The sequence below is a fragment of the Schistocerca nitens genome, chromosome 8 (genome assembly GCF_023898315.1).
Source record: "Schistocerca nitens isolate TAMUIC-IGC-003100 chromosome 8, iqSchNite1.1, whole genome shotgun sequence".
Taxonomy (NCBI): domain Eukaryota; kingdom Metazoa; phylum Arthropoda; class Insecta; order Orthoptera; family Acrididae; genus Schistocerca; species Schistocerca nitens.
The window spans coordinates 338,707,370-338,725,279 of NC_064621.1; the positions used below are offsets into that span (position 1 = coordinate 338,707,370).

Genomic DNA, 17,910 nt, shown 5'->3' on the forward strand with positions numbered 1-17,910 from the left:
CCAGTGTGGGATCCGCAACAGGGTGCTTATTCTGTATCTTTCCGCTGTTGTGCCGATCGTTTTGGTACTCAAGTGCACCGAACGGTCTAATACTCGAATTAGAGCCCCTCCGTTATTCAGTATGCATTTCGGAAGCGATACCGTTCGGTCTAGAGAACAGAAGCGCTGTTGTCGGTTCGAGTCGCGCACGCCAATCAAAAGCAAACGGCCACAGACCCGCGCATGCGCACTGCAGCGCGCACAGCGCCACGAACCAACACCACATGAACACAAAGCGGCTAGCAGACGACACAGGCGCGCTATTCTTCGAAGTACGGAAAAGATAGAGTATTTGACTGTATTCTGCAGATTGTCGTAAATGCCGCATTATGTCATCTTATTCTCATTCACACTGACATCGTGTTTTGGATTTTACGTTTCGAAAAATGAGTTAGGAATAGTGTGTAGTACCACATTGCACTAATACATCTATTAAAACACCTGACAAATTTATTCAGAGAGTTTCAAAGAATAAGAAGATTAACAGAATGTGTTTATAACTCGCTCCTAGAGATTCAAATGATGAAGTAGCCCACTTCCCCATGTGACACGTCAACGTTTTGGGCCTTAAAAGCAAAATTGAAAAAACGCGGTTTCGAGAGCTCCTGCAGTTCGTCGAAGTTTATAACATGCATCTCATGAATGAAAATGTTTCGTATATTGTGCTACAGTCTAAAAATATTACGGCGGAGATCTTTCATCTCTGTCTACCGTTGTCGAGTATTCGACCGTAGATAAATACTCGTGACAAGCAAGATTATGAAGATGACTGCTGCAAGTTACATTCCCAGTAATTTAAGTTGTGCTCCTAGATTCCTGTCTAACCGCATACTCGGAAATCGCTACATATTCGGAAAAAATGGTGAATTATTTCTGACGAGAAAAAATATAAAGGTCACTGTCGATTGTTTCACTCACAGCAATTTCATCTCCAGAATTTTCATATATCGTTTTTTAAACACACAGGAATCACGAAATCATTTTGAGGAAGCGCGCTCTTACATGTAATTAATAACGAATATGGCAGAAAAACTTACACGAATAACAATGTCTCAGAACATGTTGTATATATGAAGAGGAAAAAGAAGAAATTTTTGCACCCATCCGTGCGCGAACCCGTGTCCTTACGTATAGCACGCGCGACTTGGCCACGCTAACCAACAGCCAACATGGCTGAATTCTTGTACTATTGTGGAGAAGACCGTAGGCAGACTTCGTTGCCAAATGATGCTGCGTAAGTCAGAAATGTGTAATAGTTTGGAAGGTTTCCAATACCAGGCTAAGCATAATTGCTTTCCATTGTCACTTGAAAGTTGTAAACACGTTTCGATAAATACTAACTAAACCATTTGTGGGAAAGAGTACACGAAGTCACTAGTATCGTCAGTTCACACTCATGTAATATACGTAAGCAGAGCTGATGTCTTGATATTTAATCATCTTTAAACTCTTATTTGCAATAAATTACCACGTATTTTGAGAGAATATTGACCGAAAACGTCTTCTTTTCGGATGTAATTATTCACAGTAACAACCTAATCTAACTATATTTCTAACAAAGGAAAATAGTATATTATGAACTCACTTTCCAACTGGATGCGTCCTCTGGTGATTCTTTAGCAACACAGTCACTAAATCCAAAGCTAAAACCGCTAAATACGTTTAAAATAACAAATTATAGGTGTACATAAACCACAGCTCAGCGATCGACAGGGTCACATCGAAATCCGAAACCTCTCAGTACAATTGTCGTAAAATCGGTGGGAAAACCGTTCGGTAACAGGTCTCAGAAGCTTACTGAATAGGATATTTCGGTACAGAACCGAAAATGACGTCACTACCGAGACAAACCTACTACACCGATCGGTATGAACGATATAGAATAGGGAACCAGATAGGGTTGATAGAAGGGACAGAGAAGATCCAATGGAGAGCAGCGCGCTTCGTTACAGGATCATTTAGTAATCGCGAAAGCGTTACGAAGATGACAGATAAACTCCAGTGGAAGACTCTGCAAGAGAAACGCTCAGTAGCTCGGTACGGGCTTTTGTTGAAGTTTCGAGAACATACCTTCACCGAGGTGGCAAGCAGTATATTGCTCCCTCCTACGTATATCTCGCGAAGAGACCATGAGGATAAAATCAGAGAGATTAGAGCCCACACTGAGGCATATCGACAAGCTTTATTTCCACGAACAATTCGAGACTGGAATAGAAGGGAGAACCGATAGAGGTACTCAATGTACCCTCCGCCACACCCCGTCAGGTGGCTTGCGGAGTATGGATGTAGATGTGTTCGATAAACCCGCGACTTTCACAGACCGTTCCTGAACCTGGCACAATACAATCCTATCAATTGAAGTTGTAAGCATCTCTCCAACTAAACTATCGTTGGATAATATTCTGATCCTCTTCCTAACGTTCGCTGAGCAGGGAGTGAGCTCATAAACTTACATTGATGGTAAGATCCTGTTCTAGCAGTTCAGGAAACGTCTGCGACTTTCGCTGGTTCTCAAAGAAATCGTCAAATACCGTAAAAGGCTATGTATATTTTAATGGTTCCGTCTCAATTCCATAAAACATCAATCGCGTCAGTTATTAATTCCTCTAAGAACCATAGTCATTAATAAACTGGATGACTGTTTCGGACACGAATTTCCATCCGAAGTTTATTTTTCTCCTGGAACCCTCTAAAATTTCCAGCGTTTTTTGGTATACAGGACAAAAATAAACTGCAGATGGAAACCCGTGTCCGAAACCGTCGTCCACCTAGGCAAAAGAGCTTCGCATTCATAGCAGACATTGCTGTCTACGCAGCAGCTAGTCCCATCTTCCTTACTGGTGATCGTGGCGATCACTGTATAACAAACAACATTGCGAGATGTTCTGCCTAAGGTCCGTCAGCGCACTAAGTCACGATTGTTGCCGAAGGGGTGGCCATGTGGCGACCGCCGGCGCCTATAGGTTCGACGCTCCGCAGCGTCGTTGGATGACGTTTCCGGACACGGGTTCTGATCCTCGATTTGGTCCTCGAGACACCCTCTACAACCCCTCTATGTTTATTCTAACATTTCTGGGACACCCTGTGCGTAGCTACACCGTGCCACAAATTGACATAAAATGGGTAAAAGTGAAGTACCTTTGTATCTCACAGTTTGTCAAGCGAGCAATGAACAGATGCACGTTGGGAACTACTTGGAGGGGGGAGGGGGGGGAGTACCAGAATCTGATTGGAGTGGAAGGGAAATTAAAAAAAAAAAAAAAAAAAAAAAAGACATGAAGACAAAAGATGTACCAGGAATCTCACTGACGTGGATGGAAGGAAGATTAAGTTTAACTTCCCGTCGACAAGGATGTCAGTAGAGACGGCGTACACGCTCGGCTGACACAAGTGGCGCAGGAAATCGAAAAAGCCCTGGAGGGGGAAGATGTAATATGTAATTACGACTCTAAACTATAGCAAAGTGAATGAGTGGTAGGCAGAACAAGAAAGGTTTAGGCTGGGTTCCAAGTGATAAGAGCGAAGCAACCTACTAAATGAAGGTAAACACATGACGAGAAAAAACATGCAAGACCACGAGGACACGTACAGCTGAATACCTTGATACATCTGCAGATGGTCTATATCCAGCAGTGGATCCCAAATTGATGATAACGATAATACCCTGTGTTGAGATGACACTCAAGGAAGCCGAGGAAGTTAAAAACTTTGATTAATATTCCAGACTTCCAAATACTGAATTTCCAGACAAAAGCTGGACATTCTGTTATGACGGAACAATTGCTATGAATATTGTTACGGATAAACTGGGGGAATCTTGCAGTAAACCATCCAGTCCAAAGGAGAAACATCCATACATGACACGAATTGAAAAGATACTTGTATAATGCCATTCTTACGAACGTTGCAACATTTCTCAGACAATTTAACTCCTTCTATTAACTGCATTTTCTGAGTAGTGCCTCCTTCATAATACCTATTTTCAAAATCATTTTGCGGATTTTCCTCCAACATCTCTATCCGATGCTTATACTTCGAGGATTACTTCCGCACTTCTTTGCCTAATGTACCTTCATTCTTCGGCTCCTCTTTGTAAGCTCTCAGCATACCCCAAACTTCAGTAATTTTCACTATTCTACTTTGCAGTTCTCCATTCTCACAATATTTTTCACTTTTGTATTTTAACATTCATGCATATAAGACAGGGAAAAAGAAAATCATCCAGCACGGGAAGAGGAACGGAAACGAAACTTCACGCGCTGAGGGGGTATGTGATGTTATTTCAGTGAATACAAAATCGAGTCGTCAAATTTACAAAGATCATGGCAGTATGAATCCATTTACCAGTATGATGTCGCACCCCTTCTGGCCTGTATGCAAGCACTGATTCGGTTGGGACGGGTATCACACAGGTGTTCCAACCTTCTTTTGAGGCAAGCTCACAACTGGCCGTGCGGTTCTAGGCGCTACAGTCTGCAGTCGAGCGACCGCTACGGTCGCAGGTTCGAATCCTGCCTCGGGCATGGATGTGTGTGATGTCCTTAGGTTAGTTAGGTTTAATTAGTTCTAAGTTCTAGGCGACTGATGACCTCAGAAGTTAAGTCGCATAGCGCACAGAGCCATTTGAACCATTTTTGAACAACTGTTGTAACTGGTCGTTGATAACTGCATTGTGGCACTGGGGCGTAGTCGACGTCCGAACTGATCCCAAACATGTTACGAGTGTCAGATCTGGTGTATCTTGCTGGCCACGGGGATATCTCGATATCACACAGATAGTTCATAGAGACATGTGCCATGTGTGGACGAGCATTGTGCTGTTGGAAAATGTCACCACGATGCTATCACATGAGAGGTAACACGTCAGGACGCAGGATGCCCGTAGCGTACAGTTGCGTCATCAGAGTTCCTTCAATAAGCCACAGCCGTGGCCAGAAGTCATACCCGTAGTCTCCCAACACCATAACGCTAGGAATAACACTGTTGTGTATGTCCAAAATATTTGAAGAATGATACCTCTGCCTACGTCGACTTCACACTCGTCGACGATTGTTACCTGGGGTATTTCAGAACCATGACTCATTGCTGAACAGAATACGACGCCTTTCGTCAGCAGTCCATTCTTCTAGTCACGGCACTACTCCAACCGCAGCCATCTGTGATGTGGTGTCAACGGTAACCTTCACATAAGAAGGTAATTCCCTATTCCGGCTACTGCTAGTCTCCAACCAATGGTGTGGGACGACAGCCGGAGCTGTGACCGAGGGTTCTAGGCGCTTCAGTCTGGAACCGCGCGACCGCTACGGTCGCAGGTTCGAATCCTGCCTCGGGCATGGATGTGTGTGCTGTCCTTAGGTTAGTTAGGTTTAAGTAGTTCTAAGTTCTAGGGAACTGATGACCTCAGATGTTAAGTTCCATAGTGCTTAGAGCCATTTGAACCATTTGTGGGACGACAGAGAATGTAGCAGGGAGTTCATTATTGTTCTCGGACGGTAGTCGCAGATGTGATTACGATGTGCTAGGTGCACAATACAACTACAGTCCCTTGTGGTGGTCAGATGTGGTCGCCAGAACTTTTAACGACGAATATGCCAGCCCTCACGTTCCCATGCAGTCCAACATCGGGCCACTGTCACATCAGAATGTCTCACAAATCTGGATATTGCTCGATTCGACCTGCCGGGCAAACAGAAACCCACAATGAGGTCCCTTTCAGACTCGGTCAAATGCTGATAACGCTGTCCAACACGAATATGGAGCACCCCCATGCCCTTCACTGCGATCACTCAACATCTGACGCTATTCACGCCAAGGCCTGGTGACAATACTAACAAGGGAACCTCCCCATCGCACCCCTCCCCCCCCCCTCCAGATTTAGTTATAAGTTGGCACAGTGGATAGGCCTTGAAAAACTGAACACAGATCAATCAAGAAAACAGGAAGAAGTTGTGTGGAACTATGAAAAAATAAGCAAAATATACAAACTGAGTAGCCCACGCGCAAGATAGGCAACTTCAAGGATAGTGTAGGCACAAGGTCGTCGTGGTCCCGTGGTTAGCGTGAGCAGCTGTGAAACGAGAGGTCCTTGGTTCAAGTCTTCCCTCGAGTGAAAAGTTTAATTTTTTATTTTCAGACAATTATTGTCTGTCCGTCATCACTTTTTTGGCAGTGATTATCACATCCACAAGAAAACCTAAATCGGGCAAGGTAGAAAAATCTTTTTATGCATTCGCTAAGTTAGGTGCGTCGACATATTCCTGTCATGTGACGCACATGCCGTCACCAGTATCGTATAGAATATATCATACGTGTTTTCCTGTGGAGGAATCGGTGGACCTATGACCTTGCGATCAAATGTTTTCGGTTCCCATTGGAGAGGCACGTCCTTTCGTCTACTAATCGCACGGTTTTGCGGTGCGGTCGCAAAACATAGATACTAAACTTATTACAGTGAACAGAGACGTCACTGAACGAATGGACAGATCATAACTTTGCGAAAATAAAGTAAACTTTTCACCCGAGGGAAGACTTGAACCAAGGACCTCTCATTCCGCAGCTACTCGCGCTAACCACGGGACCACGGCGACCTTGTGCCCACATTATCCTTGATGTTGCCTATCTTACGCATGGAGTACTCAGTTTGTATATTTTGCTTATTTTTTTCATAGTTCCACACAACTTCTTCCTGTTTTCTCGATTGATCTGTCTTCAGTTTTTCAAGGCTATCCACTGTGCCAACTTATAACTAAATCTGAGGGGGGTGCGATGGGGAGGTTCCCTTGTAAGCACAAACAACACTAACATTCTCTGGTAGCCGTTCGATCTGTCACAGAGAATTGCAACTCCGACCATTTACATACCCGCCGATGGTACGTAATTGTACGAAGTTACACGGACATCTGACCACGTTGTCTTGATGCTACAGTTTTTTTTTTTTTTTTTTTTTAATCAGGCACTGTAAATACTGAAGTGGGGAATTTACCATAACGTCAACTTTTTTCCCTTAAAAATGTTTTTATGACAATTACAGGCTACGCTGTAGGACAGTCCTCTTTTAGAACCAAAATAACTTAACAACGAATGCCGAGTATGCTGATTTTTAATAATCACAACCAGTAAACGTTAGCTATTCCTGTATTAGCAGCGACCCTATGCAGCAATTATTAGACTACTTCATTTACAGCTCTCTCCTTTGGCATTTTTCCTACACATTGTGGGCGATTCCATTCACTTGTATGGGTTTGGTACACTTCGATTGAAATCAGGAGAGGTAAGGGAAGAATTATTAGTAAACTATGTAATGACATAGTCGACAAAGGCAAGCACAAAGTACCATGCAGATTCTTTAGAGTTCTGTCAAGATGATGCAATACAGAAGGTGGCATTCATGAGACCGCTCGCTAGTAAGTTTATACTCCATCTCAAAAAGTCCCGCCAAAGCATAACAAGTGAAGGTCGGGAGGCGAATGTTTATTTACACAAATGTGCACACGGTGACGCATGCACGCCTCGCCGCCAGAGCGCAATGCTCCGTTTCGTCTCGCGGAGAGGAATTCAACAGACTCCTGTTGAAATGTAAAATGGAAGGAGGGATATTGTTTGACGTCCTGCCTCATTTGATCATTCGAGACGGAGTACTAAGCTCGGCAGGCCAAGGATGGGAGAGGAAATTGGTAGTGGCCTCGTTAAAAAAAATGAAGTATAAAATCACATAGCCTGTGACAAAGCCATTCTCCACAATACCCCCCATTCTTCCAGCAGTGCTAGTCCCGCATGTTATGCATTCCTGTGAAGTTTGTGAGATAGGAGAAAGACGTACGGCGGGAGTAAAGATATAAAGGTGGGTCTTTTAGTCGCGTCTGGATAGCTTTGCCGGCGTAACATTTTCCTGCGGAAGGTATAGGTTCCGCGTTCGAGTCCCGATCCGACCCACAGTTTTAATCTGCCCAAAAGTTTCAAATCACCGCACACTACGCTCCAGAGTGAAAATTCATTCTGGAAATTATCCTCTTGTTGGCCCGAAATGATTTAAGGAAGTAGAGGGAAACCTAATTCCGAACTATCTTCAGGACTTGAGCCCAGCTCCATCCGAATCCGAGGTGCCATTAACTTCCGCGTCAGTTTGCTTGGTCGGGTCTGTTGATAACGGGACCCCGTCCAGCAAGAGCTTCAATCTTCAGTATTTGACCATATGAAGAGATTAGGTTTCAAATATTGACACAGTACATCTTCGTCAAACACCTCGCAGTGAACAGTGCCCGTTCTTGACGGTTTACCACTACTCCCGTTATCCGAGGAGAGGATCACAGCTAATCTTCATTGAACCAAGAAAGAGCGCAAACATAAAATAATGAAGTTTTAAGCGCTACGACAGAAGAAGAAGAAGGTGGTGGTGGTGATGAAAAATATTCTTATTGGAGTGTACTAAACTGACAAGGGGGTATGTGCAGGGCTTGGCCAAGAATGAAAGTGACAGGAGTGGTCGTAGCTTCGGATGACCAAACGCGATCAGAAAATAATAGTTTTGGCGCGGGTCGGGCGAGGCATGAATGTTAAGTGTGGTTTCCAGTCACAGGTGGGCGCTGTGGAAGGACTGCAAAACGGTAATCAGAGGGTCGTGGGGTCGAGTCCCAAACAAGAAACTTTTTTATTTTGAATTTTTACGTTACTTACAATGCAAACGAACCGAAATAACGCTCAACAGATTGTATTTGTTAATATTATCATAAAAAGCGTGAAAAGTAAAGGCAAAGGAAAATTTGAGATTGCAAGTAAACCTATAGGAAGAAGGGATCGTAAGACACACACGAGAACTGGGTGTATAAAATAAGACACTTCTATCGTGTTTCAAGATCGAGGATTGCCATCGTGCAGTGTTAAAATGACTCGCCTCCAAATGCACTCAGCTAGTGTAGCCTGCGACGTCTGTTTCTATATTCATGTAAAGAATTTGATAAAAAGTTTAAGAACTGCTCTCGTTTCATCGAGAGGGAAAAAGAAATAATACCTCAAGTTTATTTTTCTGTGGAAACTTTAAAACAACTATGTAATTGTAAAAATGCATTCATGGTGTGTGCAAAATGGCAAGATAATTATTGCTTCCCCAGTACGTGTAAATCATCAATTGTAAAACAATAAAAGTGTGTAATTTTATATTTGAAATTTTCGTGTACGCCTTACAATTCTTTCACGGAAATTTATTTTCAATTCCAAATTTTCCTTTGCCTTTTCAAGCCTTTAAACAAAATAAATACAATATACTTAGCACACTTCGGTTTATTTTCATGTTAAGTAGCGTAAAAATTTAAAATAACAACAAGTTTCTGCATGGAGACTCGACCCTATCACCCTCCCATTACCATTCTGTACTCTTTCTTTTGCGCCAACCACTGCCTGCGAACTATGCTAACATTGGATCATCACGCGCTAAAAATGCCTGTTTTTCCTAAACGATTGGCGATCTGGAGTTTCCTCTTCTGTCACTTTCATTTCTGGCCAAGCCCTGCACGTACCTTAAATCTGGATGAAATCGGTGATGACGGGTCGGCATGGCACCTCTAGTGAGTAGTCAAAACCTCTGAGTACTGAATATAGTACATATTTGATTCCGTGTGTGCAGTGAAATATGAGATGTAAGCTTCGTTGATTAAATTATATTTTTACCAACTTCAGAATACATTGCTGGCAAATTTGTCTGATCCACTTATCCCATTTATTAACGAATGCATAAGTTTTAGTCACATCTACACCTCTTTGCTTCAGCTCTACGAATCACTATTCTGTATTTATAAAAGTGTCCATCGCCAGTTTTGATACCTTACTTAGTGTTGTGATCAGTTATTAACGTCTGCTACTCACAATGTACGGTTCACACAAGCTGAAAGCTCGCGCAGTTGTGCCTGTCCTTTACGTCAATCTAGACACAATCTGTTCTTTATCTCTTCACGAATTCTGCTTATCTCGTCAGGTTACCGCAGTATTAGACCACGCCTGCCTTCCTCTCTCCCATTTTGCACTACAATTTCTCACTTGTTAATCCGTAGGGCAAGCTTCCCGCTTTCTACGCCTCGCAGCAGAGTTTATCGCAAAATTTCAAGAAGTTCCTCTTTGCAACAAGCTGAGGAAAAGACGAGTTCGGCATAACCTCTCGCTGAGGGCGAACTATGGGAGAAGGGCACATGTTCGAAATGGGGCTGGTGGGGACTGAAAACTTTCACGTACTTTCCAAAGAAAACATCCTGACTTTTACCATGAAGTATTTATAGAAACCACAGAAAGACTTTAACTCTAGCCTTTCTGAAAACGAGTTCTTCGCGCAACTTCGCTGGGTGTAGAAACCTGTTGAGTATTCTGTAGTTACCAGTGCCTTTTATACTTTCTAATTGTACGACACAGACCATACAACGTATATTTTTCAAAGTGTGCGTACTTTACTCGGCCATCATAACTAATATGGTATGGCTAACGCCTTACTGCTTACTGACACAAACATAACGCTGGAGCAATCTGCGGTTGACGATTAGTGAAGCTCCGTCGCCAAATTCTAATATTCCACTGTGCAGGCATGTTCAGTTTTGGCTTCCGTGACATTAGAATTGGTCACCAGCAATCATTAGAATACAACGGACTATTATGAATATAAGTTTCGAGAAACTTTTCTTAACTTTTACGTTCATACTGTCAATTACTAGCCGTAAGACGCTTGTCGAATACGAAGCGAAACCGGTATCAAACATGACGAGCACGTATGTACATTACACGATGCAATACATGCCGTATACCTTATAAACTATCAACTTTTCACGTGCTACCTCAGTTTAAAACGCGATCAAGCATGGTATACAACATCACAAAGAAGCAATGTATGTTTTTGTTTCTTAAGATTCTGAGGACAGGCAAGACGGACGAAATGTACGTAAGATAGATTCAATGCGGTACTGTTTGAGATTAATTTGATATTGTTCGTTGTTTATCGACCTGTACCGGAACCCAAATGATGGAACTGTGTGTGACACGTTCACCAGGGGGCGTGGCGCTCTACGGATTGAAGCGTGTCATTTCAAACAGACGGTTAATACAACAAATTAGCTGTATTACCACCAACGCTGTTCAGAATTTTAATTTGATTGCCCAATCAGTAGAAGCTGTAATGGAAGGTCATAATAAATACCCTGTAGATAAATAAACAAATAAATCATAGGCATTAAGACAGAACATCGCAAATGTGTCATTCTTTTCAAAGGAAGTTTCAGGACTAAATAGCATTGGACGAACATCTTTTCTGTCATGATCTGGAGTTCTTAACTGCAAAAACTATCTTAGCAAATGAAACTTAGAGTGCCAGGCCGAGAAGCTGCATATCCATGAGATGCTGACGACAAAGTCAGCTAAGCATTTGTATCATTTCATATATAGGGCCCATAGCAATAATCGTTTCTATCCGTGGTTGATTTAAATCTGTCTACACAAAGGATTACCAGTTCATATTCTGCTTAAAGCAAGCTGTAGCACCACCCATAATATACCCCTCTGCATACAAGAATTCAGATTCTCTGTTTCTTCTCAACTGCTTGGAATCCAAAACAAATAAATCTAATACATCAGTTGTACCACGTTCACTAGTAGGCTATACGCAAGCGGGGATAGTATTCATATCAAATCTCAAGGTCACCGCGAATCGACGACCCAGTGGCACATATTTGTTTCTTACAATTCCAGACATCCGCAGAATTTTGTAAACATTTGCACCATTTCTGGCTATTTTTGTATTATCTTTTCGAGTGGGACTGATTTTCGACTGTGCAATGCAGTGTTCGGTACTCGCTTTTCGTAATGATAAAATTGCTTTCAACGTGACAGGTAGGTCTATTAATACGTCATTCATATGTGCTGTTCTTTCTAATTTCTCTTAATTTTCACTAATTTCACTTAAGTATCACTATTTATCAATATAAATTATGCCACTCCCTTGCCACTGTAAACAGAACCGGAATTTCTTTCTTTTTAAGAGAGGAAAGCAGAACTGTTCCATAACAAGAATAAAAATTAAAAATGTAGTTGGTATCGTAACTGACACTTCCCTCCATACACAACGGACACCCTTCACAGTCTCTACCACACATTTTGTAACCTACATATACAATTGCGGCACACACAAGTTCTCCGGATGTGAGTGCGGCAAGATATTTATACTGCTGTTAATGCGAAAAGAAGTATTTTTGGGTACCTGCTAATACACACGCTAAATGCTGGTCGAAAGAGGAAATCTTAGTACTGTGAATCATTTGACAGTAGGCTATCAGATCACTGATCGGGGATTAAAAAGCTTGCAACATACAAAACATTTTTTGACAGCTGTACTATTCCACTTGTTTTGGTCACTGCATCGGATACTCGAGATCTGACATATTTTTCTTGCTCAAGTAATAGTAATTTTCAAGTACAATATAGTGAACTACGTAGGTGCCGGGGTCTACAGAACACCACGCGCGCGTCTGTCACTCCCATGTGTCCTTGGTATGGACGCACACCCGTAATTTACGACTGTAAACAAATGATTTATTTTCTTAAATTATACTTGGAAAGCGTATCATGGGTACTTACCGACATCTGCAGCACTTACTTCATGCAACACTACATATTATAGCATAAAACAAGAACAGGATTACATCACAACACTTGTCATTTGCTGAAGTCGAGAACTGTTCGCACATGTTTACACGACCACCCACAAATAAAATTGATTTTCTTCGATAAATTTAACACTGCACACACGACAATTTCATAAAAACCATCCTGACACAAACTAAAAGATCTCTTTTAGTTAGGACTGCTGTAATTTTCAATATAATGCTCACCTGCTCTTGCTCCGCCGTCAGAGCAGCAGCCATGTTGGCTATCTGGAACTACTACACACCAAACGCTTCGCGATCTTCTGTTGTCACGCATCGGATGCGTCCCCCCCCTCCTTTCCCCGTTTGACAAGACGGCAGCGTAACGATATAGTCAGTGCTAAATAAGGTGCGCTAGTAAATCTTAATCGATGTACGCTAACATGTTTCTGAAAGATAAATAATATGCGGTATGAATTTGTTTTTAAATCACACAAGCATCAGTAGTCCGAACATTTTAAGGGATCGTACACTTCTGTACACTGTTCAATGAAATTCATGATGCGACTGCAACGCCTCCAAATTAACAGTACCGGTATCACAACGTATTCTGCTCAAACAGTATACAACATTTTGCACGTGCCGATTTTTTTTATCGTTTTTAAAAGTGGCAGATAACTTACCATTACTGATAGGGGTACATGAAATAATTTCAACCATTGTTCTATGGGGACATGCCTCACAATCTAGCTATTTCAGTTCTGGCACTCTGCAGTTTTTTGCCTACAGTGGTCCTGTTAGTGCAACACTCACCAGCACAATAACACCCTAAAAAAAGAAAGCTAATTCCGATGACATATTGCAAACTGCAGGGAGTGGAGGGAGTCCATAGTGATAGTATTATCAGTTATTCACAATAATTTTAGACTGCCTGCAGCATATTCTTTACAATTTATAGACATTAGTAAGATGATGACTAGATTGTTACCTCTTCCATCTTACTTCTACTGACCAGCCATTAAGAAATACTGTGCTTCATGTTTCCCAAATACAACTTTGCTGCAGGGCTAACATAATGCAACCAAAAGGTGCCTAAAAATACTTCTTTCCACAAATCACTTTGGTCTTGGACATGCACAACTGAATTCTAATATTAAAGCGTCGTCTTGGGAGCTGACACGTAATGAGCTGTAGTCCAATACCCCATAGTTGTCCTACAACATCTCAAAAACTGAGACTTATGTCATCACAGTTCTCTGTTTGTAACTACTACACGATGTATGACTGTATGGATACCAATGTTGTTAGCTACTTGATAATTTTAATCTAGTGTACTGAAAAAACATAAGACACAATCATACTGTTGAATCAGAGATGATTTTCATGGAACATGATGATGAGCTGTTCTCATTTATACAGAACCTCAATATTTTTAAGTTATTTATTTCAGCATTATTCTGCAGAGTAAACCACATTTCTTGATGTCAAAGTATTTTGATGACAACAACTCAATCTCTGCCCATATTAAACGAGCAATCAATAATTCCTTGACTCTGATGGATGCCATACCCTTCATATAAAATAATACCTGCCCTATGGTCTTGACAATTATGATTTGTGAACACAACAGGGATAGGCTAATTCCTCTCACAGAAATGTGCAGGTCTTCTGAAGGCCTTCTCACATTCTAGCTTCCACAACTGGTATTTGAATAACTTTCTTGTACTGTATTCATCCATGCTCTACACCTACATACATACTCTGCAAGCCACAGTACGGTGTGGGGCAGAGGATACCATATACCACTACTACTCACTTCCCTTTCTATTCCAGTAGCAAATGGAATCTGTATAAACCCTAATTTCTCTTATCTGCATCAATAAACATACTATGCAGGGTACTTTGTGCACTACTGTCGCACCCCACTCCCGCTTTTCCTTGTTCCAGTGGTAAATGGTTCAAGGGAAGAATGATTGCCCATTAGCCTTCATGTGAGCTTGAATATCTCTATTTGATGGTCTGTTTGCTCTAACATATAAGTAATCTCCCTCCTCCCCCCCCCCCCCCCCCCCCCAGTCATGGTTTACATCCTTTATCATTACCTGTAATAACAAAAAATACTACTCAAAATACATGCCTTCCTCCTCCTAAAGTTGTGTTCTACCACCCACTTAGACAAACAAAAATATTTTCTTCCACTCTTAATTCCAGCCTGCTGCCTATCTCTGAAGCACCCAGTGTGATACTTTTTCCACAGATCCAACCATCACCTACTCCTGTACTGCCTTGGGCATATCTGGTCTCATTAGCGTCGTTTTGCTTGTTCTAAGACAACTAAGATCATATGTGGCCATGTCAGAACCTTAGAATACTAATACAAAACAGGAGTTAAAAATGACTACACGTTAAGCTCAACTGATGGGAGGAAAGTGAGCTAAGAAGAAGGACTTCCTCTTGGAGAAAGGTCCATAAAATACGCCGTAGAGACAACAGAGGTTCCGAACTAAAAATTAAATATCCTTCGCCATACTGCTACAATCCATAAAAAGCAAAATGCGAGCGACAGTCCGGACGTCATTTGCTAAAATGGCCGATAACAGAAAACAGACACTAGAATGCCATGTTTGTGAGATTCAGCTTGCGAAACTAGCCATTTATACACAAAAAAATAAATAAATTCCGAACATTCCGTAGGTTTCTAAGTGAGCATGATGATGAATGAATTGTCCATCTGCACAAATGTCACTGCCAAAGAACATGCTTGGCAACAAATTTGCAGATCCTGCTGCTCAGCGCCATTTGATCAATTTCACAACTTATGCATGCCATAAAATGTGAACGCACACTGTAGTGTAAGGTCAGGTGATACCTTCTTGAAAAATAATGTACAGCAAATTGTTAAAGGATGGTTTAACGTCTGTAAGGTACCATATGTTTTAGAATGTACTCTCAATATATAGAAATTAAAATTGACACTATAACACCAAAATAATCACATCGTCATACCTGTCCCTCACCCCAAGCACTTTTTGAAAATGTGTCAATGTTGAAGACTACCTGCTATACTTGTTAGTACATGAAATTTAGCATCAGTGACACTTCCTCAAAGAAGAAACTCATTAATAAATGCACAGCAGGTGCTATGAAACTAAGGAGAACAGTGTCAGGCCTCCAATACTGCACTCGCACTTAAGATGTCAATTACTTTCACACGATAAATATCTTTCTTTCACTGGTTTCAAGATTTTATACTTTACTTAGCAATGATTGTCTCATCTAGTTGTTCTTTCCACCACATCCACACAAACATTACTATCCTGAGTATGAATAGCAAAGTCGTTGTAAGGAATACCTCCTCTAGGAAAACATACTGCGAATCTTCATCTAACACCATGATTTGTTCAACGCCACCCATCGTTCTAAATGAGTCTTTGTGACTCCTATTATATTTTGGATAGCGTATGCCTGGTACTAAAGCAGCTCTTTAATCGCAGTTTTTGACCGTTCAGCAGTTACTGCACAACCGGCAATATGCACTGATTCTTTGTATTTTCCCTTAGGTTGCACTGTATTCTGGTTACAATTTCAGAAATCCAAAATTTTATCCTTCTGTGTGATAAATTAATCAAACTTAGAAACTTAACAGCGTTAAGACTACATCTGAATGGTAATCCATTACTCCAGTTAACTTTCAAAGCTTTTCCTTTACATTCATTTGAAACAGCTACACCACATGGCTGCATCATGATTTCACGAGAAGCAGCTCAACAGTCACTTTTAATAACACTACATTTACTGCAAGACTGTAGTTAAAATCAAACAGTGCATCACATCAATACCGTTTTGATAGTAATAACTGCATTAATAAGAAAAAGGGAAACAGGATACAACTAGAATGTATAAGACCAAAGTTATACATACTATATCTCCCAAGAGTCATCAGTGGCATTTTCTTTGTTGTTGTTGTTGTTTGGCAAACATTTGCAATACAGTTTTTCTGATGTGTAGCAGGAGTCAGGCCAAACATGGAGTGCTCATCATTTCTTTCATGCGACACCCACAAAGTGTCATTTGTTTCCCTTTATAAACAAAATTACATTCAAAATGGAATTTTATATACCTACATGACAGACCGGTCCCAGACAAGTCTAGTGTGATATTTGTTTTATCAATATGTGTTTACAGCGACATTAAAACATGAAGAATAACCAGTATCCCCACAGTGACAGAGAACTGCTTTTGCATGGCAATAGCATTCAGCACACACCACATCAGAGAAATCTCTGCTGGAATACCGGTTATTTTTCATGGTTTACTGCACCTATTAACACGTATCGATAAAACAAATATCGCACTTGACTAATGTGGGACAATTCTATTGAATGAGCACGCAACATTCTGCTTTAAAAGTAATTTTGTTTGTAACAGAAAACAAACCGAAGCTGTCCACTGACACCATGCATTGGCATAAAAGGTGTGATGCAGTATTTGTTTGGGCTGGCATCAGCTACACGTTGCAGAAACTAAATTACAAATATTTGCTGAAACACTGCAGAAAATGTGATTGATGACTCTTAGGAGAGAAACCCAGTATATGTACTCCTATATGACAAACAAATTACAGTTTGTCACACAAAAAAATTAACTGACAAAGATTTGTGAAGTGTTCATTTGCATTAGTTTTCTCCCCATTAGTTTTCTGTTTTTAAATTACATTCTGAGTGCCATATCCCATCATTCCGCTTCGTACACATTTTTACAGCCACAATTTAACCTGATAAATTTCTCTTTCACATGAAGAATTCTCTCGTATGCTTCATCTGGCTAGTGTAAGCTGTTGACTACAATACAGATGGAGAGTATCTCAAGTTTCAGATTTTAAACGGCTACTTTCTCCTCCAAATATACTTAAACCAGCAGACACACCTCCATGCATTCATAAAGAAGGTATCCATCTCCTTCGTCAAGTTCAGAAACAGCACTCTCCAGTTGTTAACCATCTCAACACTCACTGCCTGTTGGGAATCATCATGATCGTGAAAAAGACTGTTTCATTCCACTATCCCTTGAGTACTGGTCACGTTTTTCTCAACAGCAGAAAAAAAAGAGGTCAGAAACCTTTCATCCAAATGGGCAAAACTACAGATCTGGTATTTGCTTTTTCTTTTTTTGTCTACATGAACACTTGCAGATTCCATGCCCTTATACCAGTTTGCAGTAAACTCATAATGTAATTAGTGACAAAGCACTGTGTTAACCA

General features: G+C 41.1%; 1 protein-coding gene across 2 annotated transcripts in view; it reads right to left on the reverse strand.

Moving 5' to 3' along the window:
* Window positions 1-12,978, reverse strand: part of LOC126198672 (tyrosine-protein phosphatase non-receptor type 9) — an 870,239-nt gene extending 857,261 nt beyond the window's left edge. The window contains exon 1 of one of the 2 annotated variants that reach the window (XM_049935163.1): window positions 12,897-12,978. In XM_049935163.1, coding sequence (XP_049791120.1) covers window positions 12,897-12,929 — 33 coding nt within the window. In that variant the 5' untranslated portion in view covers window positions 12,930-12,978. Of the gene's footprint in view, window positions 1-12,642; window positions 12,661-12,896 lie in introns of those variants that run through there. The other variant, XM_049935164.1, reaches the window with a different exon arrangement.
* Between the last annotated feature and the right edge of the window lie 4,932 nt (window positions 12,979-17,910).